The 23,539-nt window shown below is 42.5% G+C and overlaps 2 protein-coding genes across 4 annotated transcripts; both read right to left on the bottom strand.

The window, feature by feature from the left end:
- Positions 1-5,693: 5,693 nt before the first annotated feature.
- Positions 5,694-9,351, bottom strand: LOC101771584 (putative disease resistance protein RGA4). The gene is made up of 2 exons (XM_022829090.1): positions 9,316-9,351; positions 5,694-6,541 (listed from the first exon to the last, which is right to left on the bottom strand). Exon 2 carries the CDS (start codon positions 6,526-6,528, stop codon positions 5,728-5,730), a length of 801 nt encoding a protein of 266 aa, XP_022684825.1. The 5' UTR covers positions 6,529-6,541; positions 9,316-9,351; the 3' UTR covers positions 5,694-5,727.
- A 5,221-nt stretch (positions 9,352-14,572) lies between these two features.
- Positions 14,573-23,174, bottom strand: LOC101770116. 3 transcript variants are annotated; one of them, XM_004979445.2, is made up of 7 exons: positions 22,806-23,174; positions 22,091-22,625; positions 15,960-16,036; positions 15,298-15,377; positions 15,104-15,169; positions 14,934-14,981; positions 14,573-14,796 (listed from the first exon to the last, which is right to left on the bottom strand). In XM_004979445.2, exons 3-7 carry the CDS (start codon positions 16,030-16,032, stop codon positions 14,671-14,673), a joined length of 393 nt encoding a protein of 130 aa, XP_004979502.1. In that variant the 5' UTR covers positions 16,033-16,036; positions 22,091-22,625; positions 22,806-23,174; the 3' UTR covers positions 14,573-14,670. The 3 variants fall into 3 exon arrangements, with proteins under 3 accessions (XP_004979502.1, XP_004979504.1, XP_022684802.1); XM_004979447.2 differs by having other exon boundaries at positions 22,091-22,534; XM_022829067.1 differs by having other exon boundaries at positions 22,091-22,304.
- Positions 23,175-23,539: the final 365 nt, after the last annotated feature.

Here is a 23,539-nt window from a genome sequence, read left to right as displayed (position 1 = left end):
CTGACCCCGAACGACCCCTAGTGCTCGGGGGCTCGAGCCGCCAGATCCCGATTCGAAAGTCCAACCGGCGACACATGTCGCGGTCGGGAACACACATGGGCGAACGCCCTAACTCGTGATAAGGACTGTCTCCTACTGACCGGTGGGGACACATGAGTCCGCGACTCTGGAAAAAGTACGAAAGTACTCAGTTCCGACCGACTCCCTACTCAGCCGTAGGCTCGGGGGCTAGACTGACCTGAAGGTGCGCCCCCAATGTCCACCAAAAGCACGACAAAATGCTCAACAACGACTACAAGCTTTCATTCATCAACAGTTACAACAGAAGTCCCATGCTTTCACTATAACACTACAACGTGTGTGAACAGCCCTAGGGCTACTCTACACCTCGTAGCAAGAAGCGTCGAAGCGGAAGAAGAAAAAAGAGCGAGGATAAGAAAGATGTGCTCAAGGAAGCTGCGCTCCTATCCTCTCCCAGTGATGCCCCCGTCCTCTCATGCAGCATTCGGGACAAGATTGGGTTGCACGGTGCTCTCTCCTTACGAGAATTCTTCTAGCATTGTGGCCCCTGGACATACCCGAAGAGACCGTGGAGGGAAGGAGCATCTGAGCACCTATTACAAGAAATCTTCTAGCATCAGGAAGTCTAGCAGAAGCTACTCCTTGCGAAGATCAAAGGTCTCAAACCAACTAGCGCTATAACCTGAGCCATGAGCACTCCAAAGGTAGAAGTAGCTCTATTTATAGCCAAGGCAACAAGCTACCGTCCAGGAGCGCTACAGCACGCACACGTGACTATGCAGTAAAGGACGAATAGTACTCCCTTGTGTCCCTCCTGACAAAGCAGAAACCTGCCGACCGAAACTCAACAACCCCTTCACAGCTTCAAAAAACCCACAAAGGGGCTCGGGGGCTGCTGACAGGTCTGTAGACCCAGGGTCCCCAATGGGCCCGCTTCTCCACAACGCCCGGCCCAACATGCGGCACAACGAAAATGCACGCCTGGGCCGGCCCAGATATGTGACGCTAGGCCAAGACCACTATCTGACCACCGATCAGCGCCTCCGACCAAGAGGCCTGGTCGGGGCCAGGATCACAATCCGACTCCGACCGAATTCCCCCGACCAGGGATATGTCAGACTGATGCACATTGCTCCTTCCCAACTGACACGGTCGGGACCGACCGGGAAGACCAATCGGGGACACCCGCTCAGTATGGGCTTGGGGAACAGGTGAAGTGGATAACAAAAGACGCTCAAGTCAACCGTCGAGAACTGTACCTCGCCACACCCTACTCACGCAACACACAGTGCCACCCCACCATGCCAGGTAGACACTGTGCAACCTACCCGTCACAACGGAGCGGCCGGACGAGATGAACAAGGATAAAGGGCGATGGCCATCCCATACCCGACAACGTGGGCACTGACAAGATTAGGTAGCGCCCATGCACCTTCTCCCTCTCTCTCTGACTTGTAAGGCCGTCCCCTTGAACTATAAAAAGGGGTGCGCTCTCTCTCTGATGACCAGATGAGAAATCTAGCGAACACTCTCTCCAACACTTAGCGCACGTTTGAGCCCCCCTCACTCCTCCACTCGGACCAGAGCATGACCGGGTCTCAGACACCCCCTTCTCCACTCCTCACTCGTTTGTACCCCCACTACAAACTTTGAGCACTTGGGCTCGGGAATACAGTCGACCGACCGACCCCTGATTGGATGTAGGACCTGTTGCCTGAACCAGTATAAATCCTGAGTCATTGTGTGCTAGTCCATATCTGATCTAACACGCGGCAAACTACGTATATTTACTTGTCGGCCAGATTCTACACCGACAGACAGACAGACAGATAGATAGATAGATAGATAGATAGATTTAGTGATCATCATATTGTAAAAAGTGAAATTCCAAATGGACTAATCTTGTAGACTTTATGCTAGTGTCAAGAAAATATTATAGTGATGCCATTTGTGTTATTTTAGCATGATACTCTTATATTACCTATACCACTCATGTATACTAACCATACTACTGGTGAATTTTTCAGTAGGGTACAATTAATCTTGACCACCGGATATTTTTATACTATTTTTTCCAAAAAAATAGTATAGCTTTAGTATTGTGCACCGTAAAAGAGCTAAAATTTAAGGCCGAACCGTGGTAGCGTTAATTAGTTTTGACTTACCGCTCCTTTTATTGGAAATGGTGCTAGAGATGAGCTCCGGCCTATCATATCCAACTCCAATGGGATTGCTACCGCTGCAAGCTGCATCAATGCATAAAGATACTTCAAAATAAGCAGTACAGTACATAAGTCCTACGACTGCGCATGCAGTTCCGAAGTCTTGAGAGAGAGTAAAATAGCAACCTGAATGTGTACTTCATTAATTAACTTCACTTCTGATCCGGCGGTGCAGAAATTAATTTTCATCTTCAGGAAAATAGTCGATAGTGCGTGACAGGATATGGCTGATCTTGTCGTACTCAGATGAGCTACATGTTAAAATGATATCGTACAGCTTCCTGCTGCAAGTCAACTTTAGATACCTTGGGTTTAGACCTCGCAGGTATCCAGGAAGTGCCTCCATGGTGGCGTCCTTCAGCTCCATGCTATCTAGTGACGGAACACCCTCCAGCACCTCAACGTTCGGGCAACGGAAGATCCTAATCTTGTGCAACCTGGAGAGGCCGCTGATCCTCATGAGCTTGGGGCAGTCAAACACATCAAGTTCCACAACCGAAGAGAAGTTATCCACAGACGTAAGGTTGGTCAGCTCGTGCAGGAAAAGTTGTCTCAGAGCATCCCTCCTGCTGTTAGCGAGTCCTGGTGGAAGACAACTCAGCTTGCAGTTATCGATTTTGAGAGACTTGAGACCAGGAATGGCCATGGCGCCTGCAGTCACAGCCTGGCTCTGCTCCTCCCAGTCCCAATCCTGCCATTCACACAAGCCCTCGAGAAAAAGATTTGTCAGATTAGGAAAAGCTGCAGATGTGGCAATGACACCACCACCCACTGACAAGGAGGACGACGCCTGGAATTTAGGCCCAGCATTCTTGACTGCCATGGAAGAGGAACCCTGGAATTCAGGTCCAACACTCTTGACCGATGGTGCATCTTTAATCTGCAGCCATTCCAAAATAGGGAGCAAACACAAACCGTCAGGGAGTTGGGTGCAGCAAGGCAGGTGTATTAGCCCCAAATACCTCAGGCTCGTAAAGGCTGTTGTTGCTGGTACCATCATCCAATTTGGCAGCTGGCGACCAAAGTATTCTTCAATTTGTAGATGTTGTATGCAAGATGGAGGGCAGAGCTCCTCCAATACCTCCTCCACTACTTTCTGTTGGTGTTGCTTCTCAACGCCATCCATCAATCCCATGAATCCTCTGCTTCTCCAATTTAATTCCAAATAACTAAGGTGCTCCTTGTTTCTAATCCTTGCCCTTTTACCCATCGAGCAATCGGACACATTTTCTAGAAAATGCAGAGTAACACCCCTAAGCTTAGAAAGAGGGCCTATCTCCTCCAAGCTGCACCAGCCGTCATCGCCCATGTGTATCGGGAACCCATATAACGTCCTCAGATTTGTTAACCCACCAAACCCTCTCGGTATTAAAATCCTGACATTTGAACCACGTATATTAATAGTTCTAAGGTGTTCTAATCCTACAATCCTTCTAGGAAGATTATTCAAGCTACTACATTTCCTAAGCACGATGTGCTGCAGAAACTTCATCCTATTGATGTCCTCTGGCAGCCTAGATATGTCTGTTTTTTCCAATCGAATGTATCTCAGGTGCCTCAATTGACATATGGAGGCAGCCAAAACCAACCCATCACAACCTGCATACTTTACAAACAATAATCTGAGGTTAGAGAAGCTAGTCAATGAATCTCCAGGCCTAAAGTTGATTCTGCAATTTATAATTAATGTTCTTAGTGTCCCTTTTTGCTTTTGTGAGATGGCCCAGTCTGATGTCATTCTGGTCGGTCCTATGGAGAGGCGATGAACCAGGCTATTACCGCCAGCAGCTTGCATGTCATCCTGGATCACCACCAATGATTCTTCTTTAGCCATAAATTCAGCAAAAGAGCGAACCACATCGTGCATGGTGCACTTATACCCTGTGATATTATACTTTCCCGTAGGTTCAATAAGATTTCTTGTGATTAGCTCCCGGTAGTAGTCAGTTGCTGTTTCTTCTAGTCGGTCATCATGCGACCTGGTTCCATCGCGAGGCTGGATAAATCCTTCACTAATCCACATGGGAATAACTATACTCTCAACAATTTTTGTACCTTTTGGAAAAAGCGAGCAGTAAAGGAAGCACTGCTTGAGCTGGGGAGACAAGTCCTCATAGCTCAAGTAGATTCGTTTGTCCAACTCCTCTGGCAATCCAGCTACTGACCATACATGATGGTGCAAAATAGCCTCCCACTCCTGCTCGCTTTGGGACCTTTTGCTTAACAGTCCTCCCACCACTTTGATAGCAAGTGGTAAACCACCACACTTTTTAACAATTTTCATTCCAATAGCTCTTAGGTGGTCAGTACTTCTAAGTACCTGCCAAGAATTGAAGGTTATTTATTGATAAATAAATTCCATGCTTGTATTTGAGCATTTCCAATAAATCATGAAATTAACTAACTAATATGAATTGCTTTGGCTCTTTGATCAGCAAGAACCATGGATTCAATTTTTTTTAAAATAAACTAGAATCATGGATACGGAAGTCCTGTTAGGTGTTGGGTGTCCTTTCGAAAGCACAGCATGAATCGGTCAGTAGTAGCTTTTAATCATGGATGCAGTAAAGTTCCATTGCAAACATCAACTCTTGCATATATATATTTGGCAGAAATAGCATAGTTTTGTAATAATTGTGGACTGATCCGCCTCAAAAGAGCAAGGTGAAGCTGGATATTTATCCATTATCTAAAAAGTAAATTTGTGAAGTAGACAGCTCATGATGTCATCAGACATGTTCTTGCTTTAGAATGCAATCCAATGAAAGGTTTCTTTTTTTTTAATGAATGGCCAACTCTGGTCAAACTTCTTTAACACGGTGTTACAAAATTGCGCTTATGTTGGGGAAAGGTCTTGCCCAATTGCTAGGTAGGGTGCCAGAATGCTATTGTATATATGGTACAAAGTTTACATTTTCTCTAAAAAAACTTAATACTGAATTTTCTACAGAAACTGATAGGTTTGAAGAGATTGTTGTTTCACGACCTTGCAAACATTATTTGAACTAGTGACAATCCTAAAAGGTAGTGTATAGAGGATTCCTCTTGTTCCAAATAAGATCCCCTGGAACGGCTGTTGTATTCTGCAGTCAAATTAGATTCTAGTTTGAGAAACTACCTATTAGCGTGTGGTGGTGGAGGCATTATTCCACTTTATCTTTTAAGTGCAGAGACCAAGTACTACTACTGATTAGTAAAATGCGGTAGATTTAACTGATTGGGCACCTAGTTGCAAAGAATAAACTTTCAGTCTAAGTATAGGCTAACCTGCTGATTAGGCGGCGGTGGCAGTTGTTTCTTAAGCAAGGACCAGGCGTCCTCGTCATTGAGTAGGCTGACATGGTGTTGGTAGAAGGAGGCTCCCATCCGTTGAGCAAGGTCTCCTAATCTCGTAGTGATTAGGACCCCGTTCCCCGGTTGTTTCTTGCTGGCATTTCTGACAGGAACACTAAGCACATGACTCCATGCTCTGTCACTCCAGACATCATCCAAGACCAGGAGAAACCTGCCAGTGGACTCCCCCTGCATGCTTGATTGCCGTCCTGAGCAGTTCAGCCTCGTCAAAGTGCTGGGTGATGCTCAGCCATATCTTCACTTTGAAGTGCTCTTTGACGGTTGTCGCATTGAAGATCTTCTGGGCAAGGGTTGTCTTTCCCATGCCGCCCGCTCCCACGATGGACACCACCTTGATGTCATGGTTTCTGTAGGTGGTTAGCCAATGGGCAAGTTCCCTTGTATCATTCTCGATCTTCTCACCAACGATAGCTGACTCTACAAACTCGGACGTCATCCTCTGGCTAGAGGGTTCAGCATCAGTGGGCATCCTCCGATAATGGTAGGAACCGAGGTTGATGAAGTTGAACCTGTGAGCCTCCCTGTGAATGCCGTCCAGGCGCTGGTTCAGCTCCTTGATACGGCGGCCTATCTTGTGAGCGAACTTGGGATTCCGTAGGCAGAAGAGCAATGGCTGGAAGCAACCCATTGGCACCTGCTCCATGCTGCCGCCTCTTAACGCCCTCTGACTGTCAGCCTCGAGTTCACACAGGTCTATGATGTCGGTGGCGTCGTACATGGCGTCCTTGAGCTTCCTCACCCATCCTTGCACGCTCAAGTCGGTGATGCGCCTCCTCTCCGCGTCAGCAAAGAAGGCTTTGAGGCTTTCTATGTTGCCTCCCAACTTGGTTATCTCGCCAGAAACTCCGAGCAGCATTGATACCTCTTCTTCTGCCATGTCCGTGAGCAGCTTTTTGACGTAGGGTGCCAAAGCATCCAGGACGGTCGCCATGGAGTGAGTGTACCTGCCAGTAGTAAGTTATCATAATCACATATCTCTATATAATGAATCCTTAGTTATTCCACGGGCAGGCAATTGGTCCACATCGCCCGTTAGCCTGCGAGCCATTGGATCCAGCGAGCTTGTGATATAGACCGTTCGGTTCAGGTCGGCGTGGGTCTCTTGCCCGTTAACCCACCAATCTAAGCTCTCGGGAATCGTTGCGAACGTCGCGCCTCCAGCACCCGCTGGCGCCTGGGCTGTGCCTGCCCTGCTGCCCGCAACATTGCCCAGCCATCGCGCCACCCCTCGCCACCGACCACGTCCAGGTTCAAACCGCTCAAACAATCTTCCCAATTCCAACGGAGGGCACAAAGCGGAAGGTCCAATGGCGCGTCCCGGGCCGCCTCTACGTAGAGCTGCAGCGTGTTTTGGTGTGGCCTCAGTGTGTGGCAAGGAGCATGAGGAGGATACGGGGGTTGGGAGCCACAGGGGCGCCGCCCATCCACGTGGTCCGCGTCGGCGCGCGCGAGGCACCATAGGCACAGACGTCGTGGAGGTGCACGCTGGAGAGCGAGTGTGTGCCGAAGAGCATCAGGAGTGTATAATGCCGCGTGGGGGTCTTAGGTGGGTCCCGCATAGGATAAGACCATCCTTTCCTGCGTGTAATGGCGATGGGGTTCTCAAAGATGGGTCCCACATTCTAAATGCAATAAAGAGAAAAATCCTACAACTTATAATATTCTCTCCCGCAGCACCTTCCCGTTGCCAATCGTCCGTGCCTCCACGCCGAGTTGCATCCCCCGCAGCTGTCCATGCCCCTCCCCCCCCCCCCCCCCCCTCGCGGCGCGGCCCCGCTGCCTGGCTAACATCCGCCCGTGCGACTCATCACCATCCACACGCGCACGGCCGTGCCCTCAGCCTCATCTGTAACACCCTGCGTTTATAGTGTGCTTACGATCTAGTTTTTTTTTATAGTATGCTTACGATCTAGTTTTTGTATCTCTTACATTTTTATCCTCGCTTCATATAAAAGCATTAATCTGGAGGTTCCATGTTTGGAACACCCTCCGGCCACCGGTTCCACGCGAGGGTCTCCCACCCACTACGCCAAGGAAGAAGCTCTCTCTGTGCTCCAGCAGATCTGAAGTTCTGGACTGCCATCCGAAAGGCACAAAGTCAACCAAAATATCTAATTTCTAAGTTCCAGTCCAACGACCGCTGGCTCCAATAAACCCCCACCTAAAAGGCACCAAACCAGGGTTCAACCCCTGGTCGGCTAGCTTCTCCCCGGGGAGACTAGCTAACCAGCTGCACTATGGGCTGCTGGTTGCCTGGCTCCAATAGCAGGCAGCGCTACCGGTTTCCCTGCCCTCATCCGCATATCCACAGCAGAGGCCACCAGCACTAATGACCGGCAAGGTCATTGGCTTAGAAGAATCAATTAGTGAGGTGACATTATAGGCTTTCCTTTATTTCAATTTAGGAGCTTTTGCTTTTGACCAACTGAAATTGAATAAAATATGAAGAACATAGTTCGCATGGTAGATATTCATAACATAGGGTTAATGTAGCAAAGCTGAAATTTTGTAGCAGCCGTTTTGTTTCTGCAACAATGGAGAGGAGGGACGAAGGAAGCAGAGCCGCTGCTTCCTGCTCTATGCTTGGCCGAGAGTGAAAAGAAGAGAAGCAGAGAGACAAGAGGTAGCGAACACAACTCGTGAAGACACATGTCTGAACCTCACCTGACGCTGAACAATACTAATGGTACCCGTTCTCTCTTTTTTCAGCTTGTCACTTGTCAGACATATTGTACAATTGATTATCATTGTACTTTCTCACAAATATGAATATCCAGTTACGTCCATGAACATGCAGGATGTGCAAGTTAGTTTGCATTAGTAAGAGGCTGGCTATAGTCTGACGAAGACCTCACTCTCCGTGTCTCTAAAATCCTGCTCTGGTTGGTCATTGCAGAGGGGAGGAAGAGAGTACCGGCTGTCGAGTGATGAACAATTTCAGTTCATTTATCCTGCTTATTTAATTATATAATGAGCTAAGAATTATTCCAACCTGGACAAATGTGTAGTATAATGTGAGCTACTGCTATCTTGACATTCCTAAGAGCATGCAGTCACATTGTGAGCCTTATAAGAAATATCAATTGAAGTCTAGATTAAGTCCATAACTCCAGGAGTACAAGCAGGATTGGGACTACACAATAAAAAGTAACAAATAATCAACAAACACAAATGACATGCACAAGGCAAATCCAAATCAAGAAAACCCAGCGTTTCCTATATCCTAACTATCTTGTGTCACAAATATTATTAAGTATGTCTAATACCAAGACTGAAACACTAGCTATCAGTATGTTATCTATAATATATCCTACTACTTACACAGACACACACAATGCATCTCTTTGGTACATATTCTCTCCGTTTCAAATTATACGGGTCATTTTGACTTTTCTATATTCATAGTATATACATAGATATAAGAATATATGTAGGTGCATAGCTAAAACTATGCATCTAAAAAAGCCAAAACGACTTATAAATTGGGACGGAGGAAGTAAAAGATAAATGGTTAAAATACCCTCTAACTTAATAACAGAGGCCAGAACGGGCGTGACAAAGCAGCGCCATATTTCCTAGTTAGTAACCGAAAAGAATAACTGAGAAATAATCACCTACTCCTATGCAGCGGTCCATGCATAAGATGAGCAAACATCTCTGTAATTAGTCGCACCACACAAATATGATGCACATATAGTAAGGGAATGAAAGTGCTCACCTCAACTTGCTAGGCTCTTTGCTCGATATGCAGAAAGTGGTGGTGAACGTGAAGAGAACTCCACGCGGAAGCGATACTTTATATAGGACTAGATCGAGGGGTAGCAAGTTGCCATTGTGCATCTAGTCAGGGCCCATTTGGTTCCCTGGAATTGAATCTCATTCTAGGAATGCAATTCTAGCAATTAGATTCAATAGGAATAAAGCCGCCATTGTGCATTTAGTTAGGGCCCATTTGGTTCCCTAGAATTGATTCTCATTCTAGGAATGCAATTCTAGCAATTAGATTCAATAGGAATAAAATTACCTAGAATCATATTCATTTCAATTTTCTTGTTTGGATGTAAAAAAAATTAATTCTTAGAATTAGATTCGAAATAGTTTTTAGGTAATCAGAAATTCAAATGGAACAACATGATACTAGCACAACTCTCTCTCTCTCATCCTGTTGAACTCTATCTCTATATTCAAAACCAATATTCAAAAGCAGTACAATACAGAGAACCAAGTCATGCACAGATATAACAGCTGACAGTTAATAAACAATCAGAATCAAGATCCGATTGACAACAAGAAAGAGAGCATACGAATAGTTTACAAAAATCGATCCGGTGACATTGAGCTGTTGAACAATTTAGCAGAATTCTCTCTCGACAGAGAACCAAAATGGTAGAGTACATTCACACAACGTAATGCAATATCTCCCTCTCTCTGAACACAAAAGTTTAGAAGAACTTGGTCTAAAGTCTAAACAAAGTCATACATTATGATGATACACACTCAAAATGACATGACTAATGAGCATAGTGATAGTAATCAGCATCTAAGCATGCATCACTTTTTGAGTTGCTTTAAGAGCCACCTTTTCCTCATCTCCACTAGAAGTGCCAACAAAGACTCATACTTGCGTGCATCACCAGTCAAGATATCAAATAGGTCCAACAAAATATCTTCATCCAATCCTTCTACCTCATTCAGTGTGTTTAGAATTTCTTTTGATGTTGGGCCTTTAGATGCTTCCTCCTTGAGTGCTTCAGCGAACTTGTCCAATTTTTCAACCATCATAGAGGTAAAAGAGTCACCTGACCATTGCCTCTTTAAACTTCATGAAGTTGCCGATGTTGTGGGCTCTTTGTTACTAAGCTAGCTCACGTGTGATCGACTCCACTACCCCGATATGCTTCATCGACTTCCGCATCTGCGCGTCTAGTGGTAATCCCATGATCTACAACAACAGTTTTCTAGTTTACGCGGTAGAAAATTTTTATTTTGCGCTAGTGTAGCCTACCTCGTAGTCCTTCAAGAAGACTGCAGCACCATCATAGGATGCTGGGAAGAGCAGAAACATGAAGGTCTAGTTATATATGATAAACGAAGTGCTTTGCGGGAGGCAACTCGAATGTCGAGTTAGGTAATAAGCTTTCGAGCAGACAACCAAATTTTCTTTGAATCATTTAGTCTTAGACTTTTGCTACATTGGTCAATTCTTTGTCTTATGGATAATTGATCAAATACTTTGATGAATGATTCTTTGCTTGGTCGTTAACATTTTATGTTTCTTTTCACAACATTCAACAAAACTAGTGACATAACCCATCCTATTTTTGTTTTTTTACCACCCATGAAAAATCAGAACCAGAGGAGCTAAATATCTTTTTGCGCACCTAGAGTCCCATCTTTGAGTAGAGCCTACATAATATTTTTCATGATTTATTTCTGTATAAGATTCGCATGCTAGGCTCATGAGAAATTAGAAGTTCTCTTTTGGTTTATTCTTATTGAAGATCCAGTTTTTCTAGTTAGAGTTTTCTAAGCCTTTTATTTTTGTAGGAAACCAATCCCTTTACCACGCATGGTAAAAATCAAAGATTATTTAGTCTAATTCAATAGACTAAGTGTCTTTGATTTAACCTAAGTTAATGTGGTCTAAAATTCTTGATCTACATTGATTTTGATCATCAACTTCACCTCTGATTTACATAATGGCTTAGTTATTGCATTGAGCATGATTTTATTTTTGAAATCAGATTCGAATTTTCATGTTGAGGACATTAAAACCGTGACCAAGAGTTGATCATTTTTGACCCATGGATTTTGCATTTTTCTTTGCTTCCTTGGGTCGGCAAGAAACCCCAGCGTGCTCTTTGTTTATGCTCTCTGCAAGAACCATGAAAAAAATGTTGAGCGAACAAAAGAGCATGTTGAAGAGCATGCCATCAAAGTCCCCAATCGAAGGATCAATGCCAAACCGCTCTTCGAGTACATGAGGACATGAAAAGAACAACAGTCGGGTGATAGACAAAATGACCATTGAAGAAGGGAGAAGCTGATGGAATAAATAGAAACATCACAATCTTCGTTTGCATATCTTTCTCCTTTCCTTATTTTTTCTATGCACAAGTTGTGGCCGTGTCAGGATGTCTTCAATTTTATTTTTAGTGTGTGCGTGTCAAATGAAATGTTCATCACATTGAGCTTATGTCATATGATTAATTTTGATGATATTGTTTATACCTTATGAAATATGATGAATGTTGTCACTTTGTTGATTGTTGTATTTAGTTATGCATAGCTGGATAGGTGATTCATAAATATGACTTAGAATGAATTAAATGCAGGGTTAAATGACTTTTATTAAGACCCACATAATTCTTGATGCTTTCTTATTTAAATTTACCGAAGACTTGTTTTTGTTTTCATGAAATAAAATTCTTTATACTGGTCACTTCGGATTGTTTTCATGAAAGCCATATTTATACCTTCATGATAAACCTTAGATTGCAAGTTTAATTATATTTCAGATGAATTGGATTAGGATTGATTTCTGTAATATGAGACTTAGAAGCTGGTCATTCCTTTGTGTAACTACTTCTAGCTAGCCTTTCTATCCATGCATTATGACTTGTCTACACGGGAAATTTCGCAAACCTCAATGGGCATCCAACCAAAAATCCAAATATCTTTTTGTGATTACCCTCCTTGATCACAACCCAATATAAGTATGGAATAAATTCTCATTGGCACCTTCTCATGATAAACAAGATTTGGAGGATGTCAGGCATGTGCAAAATAAAAATCAAAGGAAAAAGAGGCAAGACAGGGCCAAGCTGATTGGCCTGGGTGGTTCCCTCCTTTGGAAGCTCTAATTTTTTGTGCGGATGACCTCCTTAAAGAATCAAATAATTTTCTACATAACACCAAAGGAGTTAATACTTACGTCAGCAGTCATTTTATTCTCTCTTTCATGCTTGATAACGAGCATCGTTCAAGCATGGGGGTTGGAGTCATCGCATTATCTCTGACCACTGCTAAGTAACTATTATGTTGCAAAAAGTTCTAAGGAGGTAAAAGAAAAAAAAGAAAAATGATGAGAAAAGAAGAAAAAGAGCAAAAATAAAGAAAGAAAGATGAGAATAAAAATTCTCCTTGGTTCTTTGAGCTTCATAAATTTTCAACCATGTGAAATCCGATAACGAGAACTTCACTTGTGTCTCGAGATCACCTATTTGACCTTGCACATGTCCACCATCTAAAAAAGTGTGTTCCATTCTCTCCCTCTCTATAAGCAATTATTTCTCCATGACCTTTTTGACAAGTCTCAGTAAATCCAATAGAAGTTTTTCCTAGTTTGATAATATTCTGACTATAATGCTTTGCTAGGATTGTTACTACCTACTAAGCTCCACGTAAGCCTACCACTTGTTTATATGAGTAGAATAGGTTGACAATGTTCTAGCATAGGCTTTGCGATACTTGATGAACTGAGAGTTTCCATTGAGCAATTGCAAGAATTCTGTTGCTAATATTGATCTAACTCCTTTTTGAAAATTGTGCTCCATTGAAAGAAAAGTTCTGAAGTTGATTTAAATTTAAGAGCATTGTTCTAAATTCTTTGTGGCTTATTCATCATTAAAAAATGTCTATCCTCCATAATAATAAGCTGGCTACAACTAGAATATTAATTGAAAATCTAAATGCAACGCCATGTCTTGTTATGTTTAAGTGCAGGGTTAACACGGAAGGGCAATGCTGATTTCTATTGAAGACTTGCTCGAGGACGAGCAAGGTTTAATCATGGGGTGATTGCTGACACTCGTTATTGACACACTTTTACCCCTATTTATCTTCAATATTTGCATACAAATGATATCAAAACTATTGATCATACCTAATAATCAGGTTATTTTCACATATGCATTGTATTTTTGAGGACATTCTATTTTTGTAGGAAATTGGACTAAATTGGAACATAATTGGAACATAATAGGATGAGGCTCAGGACAAGTGACGATCTAGAAGAAAGACGAAGGCTAGAGGCCCCAAAAAGGGCTTAGGCCGATCGGCCTAGGGTCCTCAGGGGCCCATTCATGCTCAATCTTGGCGAGCAATCTTCCAAAAAGACTTAGGGGCTAAGTTTCAGAAGATATGGCAAGTTGATTTCGGGATCAAGATGACATCAAGCATTACATTGGAAAGTTATTAAGATCCATCCTTATCTTGAGGTTATCGTTGAGCCAGGCCCACATGCTAGTGAAAATAATGTTTAATTTGAATATCAGAGAGGACTTGGAGATGAAGTTGGCCACGAGGGAACGAAAGGAAGGGCTAGGTCTGGACGATTGGCATGGCCCTTCAACTCGCTCATTCAGCTTCCCTTCTATACCACAGCCTCACCGTGGTATAAATACCCCCTTTCTCTGTCAGCACGTAGGAGGAGCCGAGGAACTAGCAGGTTTCACACTACTAAGACACGTTCACATTATCTAGAGACTCTTTGACTAACACACAACTCCCTAAGCTTCCATATGCATGCAGCTCCTAGTCTTCTCCATTCGCATGCACTGCATTCACACACATGCATGTAACCCTTTCACACATGCATGTAGATTGATTAATTTTCTGACGCGTGTTCACAACTAACGCATGTATGAAAAACATGTCAAGATTAATTTCCAACACTTTTTTCTTCTATAGATTGTTTCCCCTAAGGGCACGTTCAACAGTTTAGACGGCTGCCGTCTGTAAGTCACATATAGACAGTGAAACCGACAGCTTGTACAATGATTTATCTTTTAAGTTGTCTGTTTGGTTGTCTGTTAAGTTTTTAATGCCCGCATGTAGCCACGACCAATCGTAAATAAGATTTGTGTATACTATTGTGTTGCTTGTTGAAAAAAAGAAAGACCAAGCTTAAATAAGATGATCATGGTTACATTTTTTGAAAACATAAATATAAATGATATTCAAATATATTTATATTAATGTAATAGAACAAAATTTTCATAAATCAAATAAAACATAATATGACTAAACAAGGAAAGCTTCGCTGTTGTATGATTACTCATGTAGGTTCAGATTACAAACAGTTTAGATGCATACATTTCCAAGCTTCATTGAACAACTTGTTCGAACACCTGTTCTCTTGAGTTCCTCTGATTGCAACGACAATTGAATTTAGATTATGAGCTACACCAACAAACGCCTGTCACATTATTCAGCCAAAGAATGGTAGGTAAAGGGAAGGATATCATGAAAAGATTGCTGGGTATGATAGCAACGAGCCATACGATGTCACAAAAATTCATGATAACTGAATTCAAACTGTGGTGAGAAAGGAACCTGCAAGCAGTTCTCCACGCCAACAATTAGAGATCTCATCTCAAAGCCCTATTTCAGAAATCAGAAGTTGGAAACAATATCAAACTAGAAACTAATATATCCTGGCCAATGGCCATTTCAAAGAGCAACTTTGAAAGGGGCAAATGATTCAATATTGGGCAGTTTCTTACTTGAGTCAAGTCATTGCATCTCGAGCATGTCCATGTATAAAGAGCAGTTAAGTCTGACATATACACCTAGAGATAATACATCGCCATCGGCTTAAGTTTAGTTTGACATAGAAGCAGCAAACGGTAGGAAACTGTTGATATTCAGTTCAAAACAAAGGTCGTGATAAAAAAAAATGGGAAAAGTTTTAAGTTACCACTGAAGCATATTCCACAATAGTCTTTGCAAGAGTGTGATTGTAGACAAAAATCTGGTCACTCTTCTTGATAGGTAGCTCTGTGATAAAAGACAAAACAAAATTGTAGGCTCATTCTGGTGTTCAACAATGGAACATTAAAACAAGTATTGGCTACAGACACTATTAGCATGAGAAGATAACCATAATAAATAGACAATGTGCTTAACCCCTTATAAACAGAAGAGCAAGGGGAAACTGATTTCAGCTTCTCAATTTCAATTCGCCTTAGCCTTCCAAAAGTGACTACAATAGCCCCTTTCTTCCAACTGAAAGAAAAGGCAGCTTCCTTGGCCTTGTTAAATTATTGCAGCTTTAAGCTCAAGCATAAATCATCGAATCAGTAATTCCATACAATAAAACTGTCAATGCCCAAACATATCATGGTTATTGTGTGATAACTAATGCCTATTGGGATATTGGAGTCCCAATATCACCCACACTATAACCCTGAAGCCAAATTCTATGAAAATCAGACAATCCTAACCATAAGGACATAGCTGGTAGGTGTCCCTTGTCTCTACACAAAGTTACACCATTTCAGATGTTTGCGAATGCATTGACACGCTGAATCCATTCACTGGGAACTGTAAACTGACCACGGGAGAATCGCATGGAACTACCTCTTCCGTGAGAAGCAACCGAGAGCAAGAGTATGATGAGAACCACCACGCCGGTGCACCTCCATCTCCCCATGAACCTGCAGCCACATCCAGACTGAATCTCAATCAAACGGAGGCAGTAGCAACAGAGAAGAAGGAAAGCTTCGCAGCCTGGCTAGGGACGGTGAAGGGGGGAACGTGCGGCGGTGGCGCCTCGCGCCCAGCCAGCAGCCAGCAGCCCCCAGCCCCAGCGCGGTCATGGCGCACGAGAGGGGGCCGCAGCCCCACCGGCCACGACGGCGCGGCCATGGCGCGAGGGGGGCGTAGCCCCGCAGGCCAAGGCTGGGGGCGGCGTGGCCTGGGAGGAATCGGCGGCGCAGTCGCGGCGGCCGAGGCTGGGGGCGACGCCGTTCTCATGCTCCGCGTCGACGGGGCCACCGGCGAGCTCATCGCCGCTCGCCTCTTCGACCCCCTTGCAGAGCACGCCGGGGATGGAGCTGGATTTGGCGCGCAAAAATCCCGCGCGCGCCCAAATCAGCTGCTGTCCGCGCGGGATCCAAGCGCGCTGTCTCCCCTCTGTACAACGGTGCTGCGGCGTCTGTTCCCGCCTTGGAGCACGGGACGCGGTCGTCGTCTCGCGAGGCGACGGCGCGCCCGTCGCCTGGCTGAGAGAAGGTCGTTTTTGCAAAAATACCGGCTCGCAGACGGCTCCTAGACGCCCGTTGTACGTGCCCTAAGTGGTTCACCACATAATAAGGACGATCGGTGCACCGCAGCGTAGGAAGGCCCGTGAGAAATAGTGAGAGTTAATGATAGATGTTGGTCGTTAAATATAGGTTTAATCAGGTGGCCCTAGTCCGTCGGACTACCATTGGAAGTTTATATTTAGGGGAGTATAGTTTGGGTCGTGGAACCACCCATAAGATAAACTTTTGGTTAAAACTTATTTGGAGCTAAAATTTAGATATTTGTCTCTGCATATCACCGATCAATGTTGTTAGTGGAATATTACATTATTGTGTACATCAATTATTATAGATACTGTTACACTGTAGCAATGCATATATCTCAAATATTGCTTCGCTTTAGCTAAAGAATAGGATGCTAGAATGAAAGCATTAAAAGAAAAACATAATGATGAAGGCATCTGGTCCTCTCTTTTGGGGCAAAGATTCCTGCTGATATTGATAACAAAAGAAGGATACCATGGGTTCTCTCCCATTTGGAACTATATGTGACGAAAGTTATGCTAGTAGCTTAAATGCTAAGGCTTGCTCATCTTTTGAATTTTTATTCTTTGGCGGCCCCTGTCATTTGGGCCTTTTGATAAAGAAAAGGAGAGGAGAATAAGCACTAAAGAAAGACCAACTGCTATGGTGATACCCGAACACCATTGGCGGCATCTTTCTATTTACAGTACATGCAGGCACGCCAATATTCTCCTTCAATCGTGAGCTAGCTTGCAGAACCTATGAAAACGATGCTCGTGCTCTGCAAGGGCACGGAAATTTCGACTCAGAACGTGTCCAGAGGAAACCGGCCCACTCGATCGTATGATTCATGGGAACATGAACAAACAGAGATGTTCAGATTCAGAAGTACGGTTGGATGTAAGATTAACGAGTTAATCTTCCTGAAGCATGTACATAGACATGTAACCAAGAAAAACAAACTTTTTTTACAACGGAATTCAAGTTTATTTGAGTTGTACAGGCAGAGATATGACTGTAGAAATTGGGGAAGCAGCGCTTTGCATGTTATAATATAGGGTGGAATAAATCACCTCTACCGTGGTTTACACGTCAGTGTACAGCAACCTTGCCACCATCCCTAAATTACATGATAAAAACTCTATCATCTACAACCAACAACTCTAGGTACGGTAGTTGTACACATTACAAGATATTGTTACATATGTTTAACAATTGTTGGGAAACAAATCTCAAGGAGACTCGAACACAACGATGTATGAGAAACACTCATGATCCCGCTCAAAAAATGCTTCGTCCCTTTACAACGGGGTAGGACTCCCATTTTATAGTAACCCAGGAGGTCATTTTACATATCATGAATACCCTTTCTTACCTACTATATACATTTCTAGAATATGCTGTACATAAAGGTGTACAACTTGAATCCTTTTTTGACATACTACATTCCTAGAATATGCCGTACATAAAGATCTTTGGAGGTAACTTGTATAACTTTTACTATTGCACTTGGTGTTCTTTTCAGAGAGTGTTCGAGAGTGCTCGCTTACAATAAGATGGAGGAGTTGAAAACGGAGCTCGGTGGATGTTGGTGGTACCTCCTGTCGCTGCAGGACAAAACGCTGACGGAGATTTGTTGTTGCCATTCTAGAATCAGTTTAGCTGTGGTTTCGTTTCATTCAGGATTTGCAAAAATAATGTAGTTAGATTTTTTAGTGGAAAATAATGTAACCGGATTGGCTCGATTGCCCCAGAAAGATATAACTGCATGCAGGAACATACATGGTCACACTTTTATTATTGTGCGTACAGTTGTACTACAGCAAGGCATATATCTTAGCTATTACTTCGCTTTAACTAAATAATTGGATGCTAGAATGGAAGATGGAGGCATCAGGTCCTATGTTTTGGGGCCACTATTATTACTAACGAAAGTAGGATGGCATGGGTTCCCTCCCTTTCTGCCCCAAGACATGGGTTCCCTCCCTCCCTTTTGGAACTAGTATTGCATGGGTTCCCTCCCTTTCTGCCCCATACATATGTAACAATATCGTGCAATGTGTATAACTACCGTACCTAGAGTTGTTGGTTGTAGATGATAGAGTTTTCAGGGTACGTTCAACAGTTAAGACGGCTGCCGTGTGCAAGCACTGGCCATGTCACATAGAGGCAGTAATACAGACACCTTATATAATGGGTTGTCTGTTAGCCTATCTGCAAACTAATTAATTCTTGTATAGACTCATAAATCGATAATTATGATGATCCCATCTTACTATTACTAATTGGAGGCTCTTTTTGAAGCCTCCAGGTGAACCCATCTAGACCTAGGATTCCACTAGGTGGGCACTCTTGAAAAAAGAGAGAAATCCTAGAAATTCACACAAAAAAGCAAAACATCCAACCATCAATCGATAGATATATTCAAATCATCATAGCCATTGGATCTATTATGTTTTCTAAAAAATTACCCACTTATGCCATTATGAAAATAGCCTAAAGTAAACCTCTGAATCTATATATAAATTACCCACCTCTTCCATATATAAAATTAACTAAAGAAGCCCCTAATCTTCATCAAAATTACCCACTTTTGCCATTATAAACAATGTTTAAAATAACCCCCTAATTTGCAATTGAATTGTCCGCCACTATTACTTAAAAAACTTAAAGTAACCAGTTAAATTTGCATCTATATTACCCACACATGCCATTATTAAAAAATAACATGAGGTAACCCTACGTTTGAATCAAATAACCTTAATTGAAAATATACAACAATATATGATTCTAAATCGTCTATATCTTGCACTATTGGTATATGATATAATAATTAAGGTTTATACACATGATGTGTGTCACCATTTATAAAGATATAGAGGAAGTGATGAGAATATAGATTTCTATGTTAAAATTGTATCTCAAACTTAGGGTTCATTAAACAAATTCAAGCACATACCTACGATGCAAAGTGGAAAGTTAAAGATTATAAATGTGGATGAAAATTTTATAGAGTAATTGCTAACTAAAATATATCACAACCGGATGAAGATAATAAGTATATATCTATATAAGTATTGTGTTCAAATATTTAACAAACGAGAGGTAGCTTGTGGTTATAGTTTTGTAGCAATGTAGTCTAATATTTTTTCATTGGAGACTCCGCATTAGTTCCAACGAGACAAGCTAGAAAAATGAGACAAATTCACATAAAAATCAAAAACATCAAACACCAATCCTAAAAACTCTAATAATCATAGCCATTGATTTATTATAAAGCTCAGCTATTATAAAAAATAATCTATAGTAACCCCATAATCTTCATCGAATTTACTAATATATATCATTATAAAGTATAACTTAAAATGTCATTCTAAAATTTAATTTATGTTACCCACGTATATTGTTATTAAAAATAACCTAAAATAAACACCTACATCTTAATCTAATTATCTTCATGCGCATCATACATAAATGTAAAAAAGTAAACTAATATATGATTCTAATTTACCTATTTATGTCATTGTTAATATACACATGATGAGTGTCACCATTTAGACCATTTATACATGTATGTGAGGAATCGATGAAAAATATTGATCTGTATGCTAAACATAATGTATGGAGAATTGAAGGTGCGATACAAAATGGAAAAAGTATGAATATGGATGAAAAATTGCATAGAGTAATTATTAATTAAAAATCAATCACAACTGGACAAAGATAGGTACATATTATTGGGATACGAGGTAGGCTACGCTAGCGCAAAAAAAAAATTTCTACCACATAAACCAGGAATAACTGCTGTTATAAATCACGGGATTACCACTCGACGCTAGGTGCTGAAGTTGTAGATACGCGTCGGGGCAGCGAAGTTGATCACACGTCGATGCAGTGTAGTCGAACACGTCGACGTCGAGCAGCTCGTCCACGTGCAGCGACTCCCTCCTCGTGCCGCGGCTCGTCGTCGGCTCGTTAGGTTCCTCGTCGGAGCTCTCTTGTGGCAGCTCGTCCAAGTGCTGCAGATGCAACACCTCCAAGGTATCCACACGTGCGGGGAGGAAGTGTCGCAAGCTGGACTGCTAGATCCGCGAGTTGCAACAAGGTGAGGGCGTGGGAGGCGCGGCTGGTGCTGGTGCAAATGGGATGAAATCCTAGGGCACCCCCACCCCTCAATATATAGGGGTTCGTAATGGGCCTCTGGGTCCGAGGCCCATTAGTACTCCTAAACCTGATCCAATTTAGATCACATCCGAATTGGGCTTCCAGCCCTTTAAGTATGTGACCCTATAGCTTCATATACATATAGACATGGCCCGAGTACTCCTACTCGGCCAATAGCTAGTAGCGGCCTCTAGCAAGACATACTAACTCCTATACGCACACGAAGATCATATCAGACGAACCATCACAACATCACGTACATGCTATTCCCTTTGCCTCACGATATTTGGTCTAGCTCCAAGCCAACCACTCTTTCTCGATGCTGTGATTTGGAATCCATTTCTAGGTTAACTCTTAACCTCATGTAGCATGGCCATGCATTTTTGGATTCGATCACTTGAGGGACCCAGAGATATCTCTCTCAAATAGAGAGGGGCAAATTCCATCTTGACTAACCATACCCACAGCATACTTCTTGACAAACCCGAAAGCTACCTTTATGACTATCCAGTTATGGTGTAGCGTTTGATACCCCCTAAGTAAGTCGATCCACGTCTTGAGTACATGCGACAGTCTCAGGTCTAAGGACAAAGCGTACACGTTATGTAAAGAGAGAACTATGTAACTCGTGTTGGGTCAGTAATAGCACATGTTTATACATGTGCCCACATTATTAGTTTGACATCTCCATATCCATGACTTGTGAAATATAGTCATCAACTAATACACGTGCTAGTCTAATATTCATGTGTGTCCTCACATGAACTCCGACTAGGGACAACTTTTAGAATAACCATACAAGTAAAGAGTTTCACACACAATTCACATAATTGCAATCAATTCAAGTAGCCTTTAATGGATATTCAAGGAACACAATATAAAACATGGATACAAAGGAATATCATCATCTCTATGATTGCCTCTAGGGCATACCTCCAACACATATCTATATAAGTATTATGTTGAAGTATTGAACAAAATAAGAGAGTAGTAGGTAATCAATTTTGATTATTATCTAGGAGTTTAATTTCTAAATAATTTTCAAATACAATAGCTTCTAAAAGCATTAGCCTATGTGGGAGCACGGATTGATGGACTAGTTACCACTAAATAAAGAGTTAGCATTTTGTCCTTTTATTTTGTGCTTTAAAATGATGTTATAAATTGGGACAATATTTGGTATCATGCAAAAGAAACCTCTACTATGATTGTTTGATTCACCATGAGCAGACTTATGGTAATAATGATGCAAACCATGAGCAGAGCAAAAAAACATACCCTGAGCAGAGGCAGAGCAAACCAGAGCTAAAGGATGCAAATCAGCAGAGGGGTAGCTGTAAACTGGAGAGCCATGGCTAAAAGCTGTATCTTCCTTGTGTCACATGAATTGTGCAGCTGAAGGAGCAACTACACTTTTGCTGCTACTAATCAGCAGGCGGAAGGAGTATCCACAGGGTTCCGCACGGGATCTCTTCACTCTTCAATCATCTCTCTGACAGAAAGAAAAATGAAGTGGCGTATAATCAACACATGCAAATCAGGCATGAACTAGGAGGAGAAAGATTAGGAAATCTGAATTATGTTGAATTCGAGCTTAATAAACTGAAAGGATATGATGCAGAGATAGAGGAGGAGGATGAAAACGCAAGGAGCAGTTCCTACTGAAGCATCCTCTCTGTTCCTCCTCTTATCGGTATCACTTGAGCATCGAGAAAATGAATTCTGTGGCAGAAAAAAAGTGGTCAATGTATAGAACAAATAAATGTGTGACTACCACACAATCACTGAAAACCAACAGATCACACGTTAACTCCTGCAAAAAGTGGAGACACTAGAAAATGAATTCTCTGGCAGAAAACAAGTGCATGATCAACGAAATGAGAAGAAATAAGTGCATGATCAAGACACGTATATGAAGCGTGACTTAGGAAGAGAGAGAGAGGAAAGAAAACATCTGAACCCTTTATGGACCAGACAATCAATTTGAGCTTACCAAATTAAACAACGCAGAAACAGAGGAGCCAGTTGAAAACCCAAATAGCACTTCCTACTGAACCATCATCCCTGTTCCTCCTCTTATTGACATCACTTGAGCAGAGCGAGAAAATGAAATCGTGCAGAAAGTTAGTATATAGATTCACCAATACTTCCCCCTTGCAACAGCGTTGGATCAGCAAAGCTTGCAATTTCAGTGCCCTCCTCCAATGACCTAACCTTGTAATAAGAAGAGAGTATCTTCCAACCATCCAATGGACAATATTCGCTATAGATATGTCATTGTTGAACAGGGCATCTGTGGTTGGCGTCCACGGCCGACCGGGTCAAGGTCTCCATCCTCTAGCGTGTGGGGAATGGGCCATCTAGCATCCTCTAGCGAATGCTTTCTATCAAGCCAGTGACATGCAACTGTAACGATGGCACGTTACGCCTAACAAGGGTATTGAATTCTGCCTAATCTCCTTGCCCAGACACAAGGTCAAGGTCTGTGGTATGGCCATAGCTGTCAAGTGTGGAAGGTGATTGACAAACAAATGCAATTTCTTAACTAATCCAATATATCAACCCCGTCCACTTGTTCAGACTGCAGTACTACACAGGCAGTCTGAACTTGTAGCGCACATAATGGTATTGTGGCATTTTGTGGGCCCATTTTGAAACTCAAATTGCCGTACGATGAAATGAACGAAAGCACTGAACAGTTGAACAGTCAGGCCCCTGCAAAATTTT

The sequence above is a fragment of the Setaria italica genome, chromosome VIII (genome assembly GCF_000263155.2).
Source record: "Setaria italica strain Yugu1 chromosome VIII, Setaria_italica_v2.0, whole genome shotgun sequence".
NCBI classification, from domain to species: domain Eukaryota; kingdom Viridiplantae; phylum Streptophyta; class Magnoliopsida; order Poales; family Poaceae; genus Setaria; species Setaria italica.
This window is presented reverse-complemented; position numbering and strand designations above follow the sequence as displayed.

Bases quoted from the DNA above. Each gene is read 5' to 3' on its own strand.
- LOC101771584 (XM_022829090.1), bottom strand. From the start codon at position 6,528: ATGGCGACCGTCCTGGATGCTTTGGCACCCTACGTCAAAAAGCTGCTC.
- LOC101770116 (XM_004979445.2), bottom strand. From the start codon at position 16,032: ATGGGGAGATGGAGGTGCACCGGCGTGGTGGTTCTCATCATACTCTTG. The intron at 15,378-15,959 runs GTAGTTCCATGC...CTTTTATCACAG, and splicing joins GGTTGCTTCTCACGGAAGAG to AGCTACCTATCAAGAAGAGT. The intron at 15,170-15,297 runs GTAACTTAAAAC...TATTATCTCTAG, and splicing joins TTGTGGAATATGCTTCAGTG to GTGTATATGTCAGACTTAAC.